Source organism: Mesoplodon mirus (genome assembly GCF_964341445.2).
Source record: "Mesoplodon mirus genome assembly, chromosome: 5".
NCBI lineage: Eukaryota > Metazoa > Chordata > Mammalia > Artiodactyla > Ziphiidae > Mesoplodon > Mesoplodon mirus.
In genome coordinates, this window is record NC_138980.1 from 45,076,880 (window position 1) to 45,090,182 (window position 13,303).

Sequence of the window (13,303 nt, forward strand, 5' to 3'; positions counted from 1 at the left end):
CTCAGATTGCGACCCCTTCTCGGCGGTTAACCAGGCCCAATCCCTCCCTCCACCTCCGTAAGCCTTGAGGGAGGCGGGGCCGTTGCCCCAAGAGCCCGCCCTGATCCCGGAGTTGCTGCCTCTGATTGGCAGTCTAACTAGGCCAGGTCAGTATGCAGCTGCGATTGGCCGAGGCTCCAGTCAGTCGGCGCGCGGTCCCGCCCCCCCGGGGAGACACTTAAAGGGCCGTCTCGCTAGGCGGTAGCGGGATGTCCCCGCACTGACCGCCCTGGGCCCGCGCCCGCCCGCGTAAACGCGCCCGGCCCGATCCCGCGCCACCATGTAAACGGCGCCCGCAGGCGGACGCCGGCTTCTCCGCCCGGGACCCCTTTGCCCTGCCCCGGGCCCCAGGGCCCTCGATGAGGTGAGCAGGGACCGGGCCGTGGGAAGGGTACACTGAGGCCCCTGGGTCTTTCACTTTGGGGGGCGGGTATCCACAAAGCCCTTAGGAAGCCGCGGAGCCCCAGTGGCCTCGACCCCGCCGCAGGGTTGACGGGCACCCAGGAGGCGGGGGCCTGGCTCTGTGGAGGGGGGTCTGGCGTGGCGCATCTGCGCCCCCTCTGGCAATCCCGGGTTGGAACCCCGCCGGAGGTGGGGGGCGCGGCCTGCTCCCCCTTCCTCAGCAAGTACGGGCCACTGCAGGCCGGGTGTTCGGCGTTCATTATCCCCGCGGAGCCCAGGATGGGGACGGGGAGGGGTTGGTCCCATCACCAGGGCCTAAACAATGGGGGTGCGCTGCGCGGGTATCCCCCTCGAGTTATGTAACTGCCTGCAGTTGCCATGGACACGGAGTGGGGGCCGTGGTCCAGGGAGCGGGATGGAGGCTTGGAGGCCCCCAGCCAGGGCTTTACCTTCTCCATCCTCATCTCCACCACTGGCGGCTGTGTGCCAGATTCCCCAGAACCGAAGGTACTGAGCAGTGGGGACAGAGCACCTTCTTCCCAGGGTGTCTGAGCCTCAGCTTGTAGGTCTGTGAAACAGACCCATTGCACTCATGGTCTTGGGGAGTTGGGCAAGGGCTTCTGGGGCTCAGTCCTGAAACCCCTCTCCCAGGGTCTCACCTTTCAGAAGCCAGGTTTAGAGGCCTGGGATCTGCACATTTTTAGATGCCTTTGGAGCCCTCAGGATATGCTGGTTTAGTGAAAGTGAATTAAGGAAACAGTGCATGAATGAATGAATGGACGAATGAATGAATGGGTTTAGGAAGGCATTACTGCTATAAACCTGAGCTGGAGGGTCCTCAAGGATGGGCCACATTTGCCACAATGTCCCCTCCTCCGGGAAGCCACCCCCAGTGAATGCCTCTTGGTGTCAGCCACGACCTTCTCTCTAGGATAGACTAGGCTGGCCCAGAAGGGTGGCCGAACGCCACACAGGCACTGACCAGACAAAACATCTCAGTGCGTGGCTGGTTCTGGCCACCCCCAAACTGGAGCCTAGATGGGGTCTCGCAGTGCAACTCACCTGACCCAGGTGTGGGGAGTGGGTGCTATGGGAGTGGAAGTCTCCCTGTTTAGATGGCCTCTGACCTGGCTGTCATGACCCCACTCACAGGACACACCATGCTGACCGGGGTGACCGATGGGATCTTTTGCTGCCTGCTGGGCGCACCACCCAATGCTGTGGGGCCCCTGGAGAGTGTGGAGTCCAGTGATGGCTACACCTTTGTGGAGGTCAAGCCTGGCCGCGTGCTGCGGGTGAAGCATGCTGGACCCGCTCCACTCCCCACCCCACCTCCACCACTGTCAGACGCCGCCCAGGGGGACCAATCTGGCTTGGTCCACTGCCAGCGCAGAATTACCGTGTACCGCAACGGGCGGTTACTGGTGGAGAACCTGGGCCGGGCACCACGAGCTGACCTCCTGCACGGGCAGAATGGCTCTGGGGAGCCACCAGCCGCCCTCGAGGTAGAGCTGGCTGACCCAGCGGGCAGCGATAGCCGCTCGGGCCCAGGCAGTGCTGGGAGTGGCAGTGGCGGACGACGGCGGCGAGCCCGACGCCCCAAGCGGACCATCCACATTGACTGTGAGAAGCGCATCACCAGCTGCAAGGGCACCCAGGCCGATGTGGTGCTCTTTTTCATCCACGGTGTCGGCGGTTCCCTGGCCATCTGGAAGGAACAGCTGGACTTCTTTGTGCGCCTGGGCTACGAGGTGGTGGCGCCCGACCTGGCCGGCCACGGGGCCAGCTCAGCACCCCAGGTGGCCGCCGCCTACACCTTCTATGCACTGGCAGAGGACATGCGTGCCATCTTCAAGCGCTATGCCAAGAAGCGAAACGTGCTCATTGGGCATTCTTACGGGTGAGCCAACACTGGGGTGGGGATGAGGGTGAGGGATGGAGACTGGCAGGAACTGGACACCCACTCACAAAATACTGATTTCCCTTCTTGAAAAATCCCACTAACATCTGTAACAAAACAGGGATTCCTGCCACCAATGCTATTGTTTCACATTGTTTTAAAGCAGTATCTCAATCCCTGAACTATTGACATTTTGGCTCAGGTAATTCTTTTCTGTGAGGGGCTTTCTTGTGCACTGTAGGATGTTTAGCAGCGTCTCTGACCTCTACCGATTAGATGCCGCTAGCACAATGGTCTAGTGATGATCATGACAATCAAAAATGCCTTCAGATAGTGCCAAAGGTCCTCTGGTAGGCAGAATCACCCCTAGCTGAGAACCATTGTCTTCAACTAAGTTCAAAAATTGGTTGCTCTGGAGACCCCAAGGGCTCCAAGGAAAGACTAATTGGAATCCCATAATTTTTGTTTACAAGGGCACAGGTTGCTATAATTCACTCTTCCTTAAAGGGGTGACAGATAATACCACCTAGCATTTAGATGAGAGCCCACGCCATGGAAGGCTCTGGGCCTGGGTGCCTGATCACTGCCAAGTGGTACCATTCTGTCCTTTACCCAGGAGAAAAGGCAGGATCTGATCAGCCAGCCAGGTTGAGAACCACTGTTTTAGCAGTTGTAGCCCATGCAACTAGACAAGAAAAGGAAATGTTACGTAAGTTTCCAAAAGAAAGGAAGCCAGACTGGGAAGTAGCATAGCTCCTATTTGCTTATATGAAAACATACCTCAAAGTGGATGCTTATGCTAAATGATTCCTCCAATTAAATGAGCACCCACCTGTGGAAATTCCTGTGACCCCATAACAATGATATGAGGTCAGCACAGTTACTATGTCACAAATGTGGAAATGGTAGCTCAGAGAGGTTAAGCAATTTGCCCAAGGGCACACAGTGAGTCACTGGGACAGTCAAGTCCACCTGACTCCTGCTTGTATCCTGTCCCTCTTTTCAGCAAGGTTGGCAAGCTTTTTCTTAAAGAGCCAAATAGTAAATATTTTAGGTTTGCAGGCCATAATGTTTGATCTCTGTTGAAACTTCACATGTCTACTGTTGTAGAAAGAAAGCAGACATAATTGTAAACAAATGGGCATGGTTTTATTCTAATAAATCTTTATTTATAAAATATTTTACACATTTACAAGATTGTAAACTTAAGTTTACAAAAACAAGCAGCTAGCCCACAGGCCATAGTTTGCAAAACAAACTCTGCTTTAGGGGGAATGAGGAGAGGTACCTGCACCCTTCCACCTTGCATAAGGCAGGCAGATGTGCCACACCCAGGGGCCAATGAGAGAAGATCCTTAAAGGGAAGGGATACACTGGAAACAGGGACCTTCTCTGAGAAGCCAAAGGGTTTGTTTAATCAAATAGCTTTCCTAACACTTGGCAATAAGTAATTCTTAGTCCTTTGGGGGTTATGATGACTTTGAGGGTCTGATAAAAGTTCTGTATTTGGATCCTTTCTCCAACAGAAAAAAAATCCACCCTCAACACACACACACACACACACACACACACAGTCTCTCAATTTCAGGGCATTTGAGATGCCCCACCCATCCCTCACCCCCATTTGGTGCCCATGGACCCCAGGGGAAGAATCTTGGCCTTCAAGGATATGCCTCTGGGTGAGGGGAGGGCATTAACCCCTTCACTGCTTGTATCCTGCTGACCACTGCCCTTCAACCCTCCCCACCATCCACCCATGGGGCAGTGTCTCCTTCTGCACGTTCCTGGCTCATGAGTACCCAGATCTGGTGCACAAGATGATCATGATCAACGGTGGGGGCCCCACGGCACTGGAGCCCAGCTTCTGCTCCATCTTCAACATGCCCACGTGCGTCCTGCACTGCCTGTCACCCTGTCTGGCTTGGAGCTTCCTCAAGTGAGTGACCTGGCCCTGCCCTGGCATCTCCCTAAGGTGGACGGGAGGGGAAGCTATATGGCTGGGGCTGGCATGGGGGCACTTCTGGTGGCTGAGTTGGCATGAGGGCTCCAACAGTGCCTCCCCACCCCCAGGGCTGGCTTCGCCCGCCAAGGGGCCAAAGAGAAGCAGCTGCTGAAGGAGGGCAATGCGTTCAATGTGTCTTCCTTTGTGCTTCGGGCCATGATGAGTGGCCAGTACTGGCCTGAGGGCGACGAGGTCTACCATGCCGAGCTCACCGTGCCCGTCCTGCTCGTCCATGGCATGCACGACAAGTTTGTGCCAGTGGAGGAAGACCAGCGCATGGCTGAGGTATGGTACTTTGGCCACCACACCCTTCAGATCCCCCTTGCACAGTCCAGGGGGACTCTGCCTTGTGCTCCAGCCCCAGGGACGTCAGAGCTTAGATGGAGAGTCAAAGGTGGAATCCAGAAAGTGGGGCTGCCTTGAACAGGTGGTAGGTTTATGTGCTGTCCCCACTGCACATTAAAATGCACTCTTCATGGGACTTCCCTGGTGGCCCAGTGGTTAGGACTCCGTGCTTCCACTGCAGGGGGCACAGGTTTGATCCATGGTGAGGGAACTAGGATCCCACATGCCATGCAGCATGGCAAAAAATAAAAATAAAAAGGCACTCTTCACAGTTGGGATTTGTGATGGGCTACATAATTCTTCAAGGGCGAGCTGGGGATCTTTAGATCAGATTCCCCAGAAAGGGTCTTGAGATCCTTAGGGCTAAGAATAGCTCTGGGCCAGCGGTTCTTAACCAGGGATGATTCTGCCCCACAGGGGACACTTGGAAATGTCTGCAGACTTTTTTGGTTGTCATGACTGTAGGGGAGGGAGGTGCTACTGGCATCTGGAGGGTGGAGGCCAGGGATGTTGCCCAGTAACCTACAATGAGCAGGACGGCCCCACCGCAGAAAACGATCCAGCGCCAAGCGTCTGTCATGTGGAGGTTGAGAAACCCTACCTTAGCATGAGAGACTCTCCATCTGTCAGTGATTTCTCACCGAGGTGACTTTGCCCCCAAGAGACATTTGGCAATGTCTGGAGAGTTTTTTTTTAATTTATATTTTTTATTTTTGGCTGCGTTGGGTCTTTGTTGCGGTGAGCAGGCTTCTCATTGTGGTGGCTTCTCTTGTTCCGGAGTGTGGGCTCTAGGCAGGTGGGCTTCAGTAGTTGTGGCTCACGGGCTCTAGAGCACAGGCTCAGTAGTTGTGGCGCACGGGCTTAGTTGCTCTGCGGCATGTGGGATCTTCCCGGATCAGGGCTCGAGCCTGTATCCCCTGCTTTGGCACGCAGATTCTTAACCACTGCGCCACCAGGGAAGTCCCTGGAGAGATTTTAAATTGTCACACTGTGGCGGGGGAGTGGGATGCTATCACTGGCATCTAGTGGATCGAAGCCAGGGATGCTGCTCAACATCCTACAGTGCATGGAACAGTCCCCATCCCAGAGAATGATCCCACCCCAAATGGCATTAGTGCCCAGGTTGAGAAATCCTGCTCTGGACATATTGTAGGCACTTAATAAACGGGGAATGAATGAATATCCAGTTGGGTTCCAGCTGGGTGACAGGCCATCTTCCAGATCCCCCTTGGGTGGAAGTGGAGGAATACAAGGTAGATTGCAAGAAGAACTTCCTGATGTTGGAAGCCATGCATAGATGGGGGGGCGGGGGGAGTCCCATGGCTGCCTGGCCCCGAGCTCTGTCGACCTGTCTCTGCCTGCCCTGAGCCCGCGTCCTCCGCAGATCCTGCTCCTGGCCTTCCTGAAGCTCATCGATGAAGGCAGCCACATGGTGATGCTAGAGTGTCCGGAAACGGTCAACACGCTGCTCCACGAATTCCTGCTCTGGGAGCCCGAGCCCTCGCCCAAGGCCCTGCCCGAGCCCCTGCCCACGCCCCCAGAGGAAAAGAAGTAGCCGCTGAGGGGGCAGGGTAGCGCTTAGTGAGCCGAAGAGCCTGAGGAGAGGCCCGGAGCCGGAGTTGGGTCTGCCGCCCGCGCGGACCACCTGGGCGGGCCGTTCGCTCCAGTGGGCGGGGTCAGGTCAGGGAGACGCCCCCCCAGGCCGGCTGGGCAGGACGTGGCGTTCGTGGGAGCCAGGTGGACACACGGCTCTCTGCTAGTCCTGCGGGACCCATCGGTTTTTCGGGGCCATAGCCGGGACCCCCGCGGAGGATGACCTTGTACAGAAGTCCCCTACCCCAAAACGCCAGGGCCGAGGCAGGCCACCACCCCGCTCTCTGTCTTCCGTGTTCGCCGTGCTTGATCCTGGGACCCACGAGCCCCGCGGGGACCCTCGAGACCCCGCCCCAATGCCCGAGATCCCTTACCACCCCCCATTCCTCGGCGCTGGGGGCTATTGTGGCCCAAGGAGGGAGGGTTTGGGAGGGGGCTGGCACCACCGAAACCGCACATCTCAACTTGTAACTCAATAAAAAGAAGTGACAATCTGAGCCTCCAGGCCTGTGTTGGGTGACCGCAGCGCGGGGCCGCCCTGAGCCTCGGTTTCCCCAAGTGCAGACTGAACTGAGTCGAGTGCCTCCCCCTCAGGGCTGGCCCACAGAGATTTGAGGATGTCGGCCGTCCAGGCTTGCTTCCCGAGTTCCCCTCCCTCCTCAAAATGCAGGAGCTACTTGGGCAGTATTTCCAGAGCAGAAGGCAGATAGGGGGTGAGCTCCCCGTCCCTGGAGGGGAGGAGGAGAACCAACTGAGGTCGATGCTGAAGTTGAGGTGAGGATCCGAGGATGGTTGCATCTGATTACAGTAGCCATAATTGTGTCAGCTGTATGCAAAGCCCTATGCTGAGTGCCTGACACCCATAGGTTCATTGAATCCCCTTTACTCCACACCACACAGCAAGTTAGTACCTCTTACTGTCCCATTTCATCTTATAACTTGGTTTTGAGTTGCTTTTGTCACAAAGATGATTTTTATTTTGAATCTTTTTTTTTGAATCCAGATTTCTCTGAATTTCCCTGCTCCATGACTGTGCTCTTGGTCCTCTACATTTTATTCTAATGTATGTATATCTAGGTTTACCCGTGGTTTGTGTGGCCGGTGGGAGGAGATTTGTCCCCTCAGTTGCTGCACCTTTGGTCCTTTCCCCACTGGTTTGTGAGCCCACCTTTAATTTAAACCAGGGGTTCTTACAGGGGCACTGCTGTTGGTTGACAAATTCTGGAGATATGTTTGATTACCACAACTGGAGGGGGAGGTGCTCCTGGAATCTTGTGGGTGGAGCGCAGGAATGCTGCCTGACACCCTACAGTGCACAGGACAGCCCCCGGCCCCCACTGCAAGGAGTAACTTGGTCTCAAAAGTCAGTAGGGCCAAGGTTGGGATACCCTGTGTTTTAGACAAATCCCACCTCTTCTGGGCCTCTTTTTTTGGCTGGGGGAGGGATGTCTCTGGATTCTGTTTGTGTATTCTTGGGAGATGGCATGCTGCTTGGTTTTTTTTTTTTTTAATAAATTTATTTATTTTTGGCTGTGTTGGGTCTTCGTTGCTGCACGCGAGCTTTCTCTAGTTGCGGCAAGCGGGGGCTGCTCTTCGTTGCGGTGTGCAGGTTCCTCATTGCGGTGGCTTCTCTTGTGGATCACGGGCTCTTGGGCATGCGGGCTTCAGTAGTTGTGGCTCACGGACTCTAGAGCGCAGGCTCAGTAGTTGTGGCTCACAGGCTCTAGAGCGCAGGCTCAGTAGTTGTGGCGGGCTTAGTTGCTCTGCGGCGTGTGGGATCTTCCCGGACCAGGGCTTGAACCCGTGGCCCCTGCATTGGCAGGCGGATTCTTAACCACCGCGCCACCAGGGAAGTCCCAGCATGCTGTTTGAATTGCTATCACTTTATCAAGCACCTACTTGGTGTCTGGGAGAATTACTTGTCTTACACATGAGGAAAGGGAAGCTCGGAGTGAGGTTTCTTCAGCTCAGTTAAAATGGTAGAGCCCAGGCCCACTCCAGAGGCAGGAACCCTAATTACCACAGCAGCCAGAGTAGCCAGGGGCTCAGCAGTGGAGGCCAGGAGGCAGGTGGAACCTTAGCCCACTCCCTGCAGGACCTGGTTCTCTGAGCCACGATGACAGGCAGGTGACAAACCCAGTGAGGCAGCGGATCTCACCAAGTCCCTAAACCCACTGGACTGCTTTGAAGAAGCAAGTTCTGGAAAATTTAAATGATCCTACCACCACCTCACCAGGATAGCGGCTTGGCACTTACTGAAGCTCTTTGCATAAAGAGCAAAGAGGTTAGTGATGGGGTTAGTGATCCCATTTTATAGTGGAAGAAACAGGTTCAGAGAAGCAACACCAGGAGGCTCCAGCCACACGGTGATGCCAAGGAGAGCTGGTGTCTCACACCCACACCGCGATGACCTCCCCAGCTCTGCCCACCCCTCAATACACAAGTCGGTACCTCGAGAACATCCCAACACCCCCTACCTTCCCCCAGAGACTTTCCGCCTGCAGGGCCACCTCTGGCTCAGCAGGGCTCTGAGCCAAACACTTTACCCCATGACGGTTTAATCTGATTTCCTCAGTGACCCCCTGAGGTAGAACCTCGCACTTTCCCCATTGTGTACAACTGAGGACAGTGAGGCTCAGACAGAGAAATTGCTGGTCCAAGGTACCACAGCTGGGAAGCAGTGAAACCTAACTCTTGAGCTGGGCAGATTCCCTTCAAGTGGCTGAGGAAGACCCCAGCCCAGCCTACATTGTGGGTCCCCTGTGTCAGGGAGATAAAAATGGACTCTGTTTGCCCAAACAGGACCAAACTGCCAAAGCACTGGCATGTTTCAAAGCACCAGAGTGTTCAAAGAACCTTCTGGTCTACTTGTTCTCCTCTCACATCCCCTTATTCTCCACCCATGGCAGGGAGCTCACTACCTCTCCAGCAGTTCCATCTGTAATAAAGTCCTCCCTCAGCCCGAGGGAGAGATTGTCCTGCTGCTCCCCCACCAGCCTTCTGGAGCTGAAGATGGGGGGCTGCTCTCAGCACGGGGCAGCTGGAACATTCAAACACCCTGATCTTGACCTAGGCTGGATGGCCAATTCCCCAGTGCTCAGCCACGGGCCTGGATGTCTTGGGGCCATAGCTCTCGCTCACCCTCAGCCAGGAAGACAAGAAGGGCACGGTGCAGCAGATGCACCCCCAAGCGGCGGCGCCGGGTGGGTGGCCAGCCAGCCACCACTCCATAGCAGTGTCCTTGCTTCTGGTTGGTCAGCGTCTGGGTCCCTGGGGAGATTAGGGGTAAGGTCACAAAAGCAGCCTCCAGGAACCCCAGGCAGAAGTATGTGCCAGTAAACCCACTGGGTATTGCCCTCAAGCAGGGATAAACCAATGGAGCAAAATCTGTGCATATGCAGGTACATAATTGATGCTCAATAATTGCTCATTGAATGAATGAACAGCCCTGAGGGGCAAGGGGTGAGGGAATCAGTAGATCAGGTGCCCTTCATGTGACCCCCCGACCCCACAAGCCAGGCACCTACCTAGAGCATCCACAAGACATGCTTCTCGAGTGTAAGCCTCCACAGCAACCACATGCTGGAAGCAATGCAGGGAGACAACACCTCGACCACTGGCCCAAATGTCTAAGATCTGGCGCACCTTGGGGCAGGCCTGGAGGGAGCCAGGGCAGGGTCAGAGGTCTGTCCCCCAATTCCCTCTTTCCTCTACCTGCCCGCAGCTGTGCCGCCCCTGCCATGAACCTGGTCCTTATCCTCGCACCTGTTTTCCTGGCCACCCTCGGTGGCTAAGGGCCCTCCAGAGGTGGACATTCGGCCGGGCCCGTGTTCCCTTGCCCACGTAGAAGATGGCATTGACAAAAATCCGAAGGCATTCAGCCAGGGTCAGTGAGAAGGCTCGGGCTGGAAGGTTCTGAGTCTTCCTAGATGAAGTAGGTGGCTCAGAGAAGGAAAAGTGACAAGAGTCGCCCCAGAGACAGTCTTTAAAGACAGAGCAACCCACGTCCAGTGACCCCTGTTTTATAAAAGGCAGGGTGGGTGGCTGTTCGCCAAGGACACTCAGCAGCTTGAATTGGATCCAATTGCCTTTTATAGATAAAGAAGCTGATGACCAGAAAGGGCCAGTTCCCTTCCTAAGGACACACAGCAAATAAGAACCAATCTCAGAATTTTCCAGTTCCCACTTCTGGGTCATTCCTGTTCCAAGTACCTGGGGTCCAGCAGCAGATACGTGAAGCTGGACTTCATGACACCCTCCCGCCACCGGCTGGTGGGTTCTGGCCGCTCAAACTGCTTGGCAAGTGCATCCTCATCTGCCTGGGCATCTGGGATATGGCCAGTCCGCAGGGCTTTGGCCAGCTCTGGGCTGTGCCCTGAGAATTCTAGGCCTGGGAGGGGAAACTGAGTCAAGGGAGATAAAGTAAAGGATGGTTCCCAGAGATGAAGGGAGAAGTAGGTTGCACTGAGAGCCACGGGTCTCTGAGGACTCCTGGAGGCTCCTTGGACTCTGGATACTAACCAGGAGCAGCCTGGGCTTCTTCTAGTGGTTGGAGGTAGTATGGCCGGGTGAAGGACGTGATGGGACCACGGCTCTTGCCAAGTGCCAGGAGCCCTTGCAGCAGCTCCAGGTCAGACATGGTGGGGTCCGGTGGGCACTGGCAAGAGGGGATGGGGTCCCTGCCACCTGTGGCGCTTGCCTCATCCTCTGTCAGCCAGAGGGCAGCTACATCACTGTCGAGGGACAACTGGTCATCTTTTGGGATGTGGAAGTCAGAGGGTCCAGGCAGTGGTTCCCAAGGGGCACTATGGGCTGGACTCTTGTCTGGGAAGAACTTGGGGGAGGGGGAGGCATCTGGCAAGGTCAGAGTCAGGGCCTGCAGACGGGCATTTAGTTCTGCCTCCCTGTCCTCCATGAGGGCTCGATGTTCCTGCTGTGGGGTACCCGAAGATCTTGGCACCCTCTGGGAGGGTCGGACACCAGCCCAGGGGGACATGTGGGCGGTTGGGTCCTCAGCTCCAGAGGCCTCAACCGCGGTAACAAAGGAGGCAACTGAGCTGCAGTCCCAGAGCCCTAGGGGGGACTCCGAGCTGCCACCTGTGTCAGCAATCTCAGGGTGGGCAAGGAGGCTGGGGGGTCCAGGGCCAGCCTCCAGGCTCATGTCTTTGCCATCACCTCTGCCCAGTGTTGTGGAGTCCAGTGTCACACTGGGAGGTCCAGAGGGGCTGATATTCAGCCCCTTTCTCCAAGGGCCTGGGCCTGGAGCAGGGGATAAGAGTGGGAGTCAGAGAGGAGGGGAAGAGGAAGTGAGAGACAAAGATGGAAGTCAGATCAGACAGAGAGAGGCGGCTGCAATCGCAAAGAGGAAGGACAGAGTCGGAGGCAGAGAGACGGACCAGAGACCTTAGTCGTGAAACAGAAACAGTGGGAGAGCGTGGATGTCACACACAGAGACCCGCAAAGCTAGATCAGAGGCTAAGCACCCCCAGCCGCACAGGCACCACTCACTGCCAGGCTTTGGCTTGGGCTTTGGCTCCTGGGGGTCTGCCCGGGTCCGTGTCGGGGTCCTGGTCCGAGCCTCCAGCTCCCGCAGGACACGAACACAGTTCTGGTGCCCCTGCTGCTCGGCCAGGTCCACAGGCCGGAGTCCGTCCTACATGGACGCGGTCAGCAGGGGGCGCCCTCTTCCCCCCTCTCTTCCTCCCTTCCTTCCTCTTTCCCTCCCTCCGGGTTCGCCCTGCTACAAACAGCGCTGGGACCCCCACCTGGTCGCGCAGCGCGGGGTCCGCTCCCTGGCTCAGCAGCAGCTCCAGGCCGCGGCGACAGCCCCAGGCAGCGGCCACGTGCAGCGGCGTCAGCGCCTCGGCCGATCTGGGGCAGGACAGGAGGAGGGGTCAGTGGAGGAGGGAACTCGATCTCCTCCCCCATCCTCCCACCCCCCGCCCGGGGCCTTGGCTCTCAGCACCCCCATCTCCGCCCTCCAGCCTGAGACACTACACTTGGAACCTAGATCCTGCGCCCTCGGGCCAGGACCCAAACCTCTGCTCTCAGACTCTAGAACGCCTACCACCAGATCCGAACCTTTGATCCCCATTTGGCCTCAGCGCAACCTCATACCTCACCCTCGGTCTGGTACCCTGCCTCTGCCCTTGGACCCTAAAGATCCTTCCCCAGATTCCCCAAGCTCCGCCCCCGGGCATTGAGTGCGCATCCTTGAACCGTGGGACGCCCTCTCCAGGATTCCCAGGTCTTTCCCTCGGACTCGGGAGACCCCTCTCCTTCGCGGAAAAGCTGCCCGGAGCCCAGACCCTGCCTCACCGAGTGTTGGGGTCCCCGCCTCGGCGCAGCAGGGCCTCGAGGCAACACAGACTCCGCGGGTGCTGGGCTCTGGCCGCCAGGTGCATGGCCGCCGCGCCATCCTTGAGCACCAGGTTGGGGTCAGCACCACGGCGCAGCAGCTCCTCCACTGCCCTAAGGACAGAGGGTCAGAGTGGATCGCGACACTCGCCCCCTACCCCTGGCCCACCCACCCCGTGCCCTGCCCTCACCGCAACTCCTCCTTCCGCAGCGCCGCCCGCAGCCGCCGCGCCAGGTCTAACGCCGAGCCCATGCCCCGGCGGTCCCCCAGACCAGCTGCCCAGCCGGCCGATTTCCAACTTCCCGCGGCGCCCTTGTGCGCACGCGCCGCTCCGCGCCTCAGCCTCGGTCCCCGCCCCTCGGCGCAGTGCAGTGTCCCCAGCCAGGCCGACCCGCGCCGCATTGTCGTCCACATCTAGGTTCAGGAGCTCTAATGCTGGCCCGAGCCTGCGACACCAAGTAGTGCCCAGGCAGGGCTAGGGGCAGCCGATAAGGGCCCGGTAGGGTGGAGGTCGTCGTGTGTGCCGTTATCTCTTCAGACCGCGTAAACACTAACACAGCCTGCTGGAGGGGGTGGAGCTACGCTCCCGGGACCCGATGGTGCCCACAAGGCATTACGTCTTCCAGAACCATCTGCCGAGGCAGCCTCCATTAGCGCACGCAGC

General features: G+C 57.3%; 2 protein-coding genes across 2 annotated transcripts; one reads left to right on the forward strand and one right to left on the reverse strand.

Annotated features, from left to right (window-relative positions):
• Window positions 1-218: 218 nt before the first annotated feature.
• Window positions 219-6,747, forward strand: ABHD8 (abhydrolase domain containing 8). Its single transcript, XM_082621574.1, has 5 exons — window positions 219-403; window positions 1,594-2,341; window positions 4,107-4,277; window positions 4,412-4,628; window positions 6,073-6,747. Exons 2-5 carry the CDS (start codon window positions 1,602-1,604, stop codon window positions 6,241-6,243), a joined length of 1,299 nt encoding a protein of 432 aa, XP_082477700.1. The 5' UTR covers window positions 219-403; window positions 1,594-1,601; the 3' UTR covers window positions 6,244-6,747.
• A 121-nt stretch (window positions 6,748-6,868) lies between these two features.
• Window positions 6,869-13,053, reverse strand: ANKLE1 (ankyrin repeat and LEM domain containing 1; the record flags this gene model as incomplete). Its single annotated transcript, XM_082621573.1, has 9 exons — window positions 6,869-9,551; window positions 9,809-9,938; window positions 10,047-10,206; window positions 10,494-10,671; window positions 10,803-11,540; window positions 11,790-11,934; window positions 12,047-12,152; window positions 12,600-12,752; window positions 12,830-13,053. The coding sequence occupies 9 exons, from the start codon at window positions 13,051-13,053 to the stop codon at window positions 9,379-9,381; spliced, it is 2,007 nt and encodes a 668-aa protein (XP_082477699.1). The 3' UTR covers window positions 6,869-9,378.
• Between the last annotated feature and the right edge of the window lie 250 nt (window positions 13,054-13,303).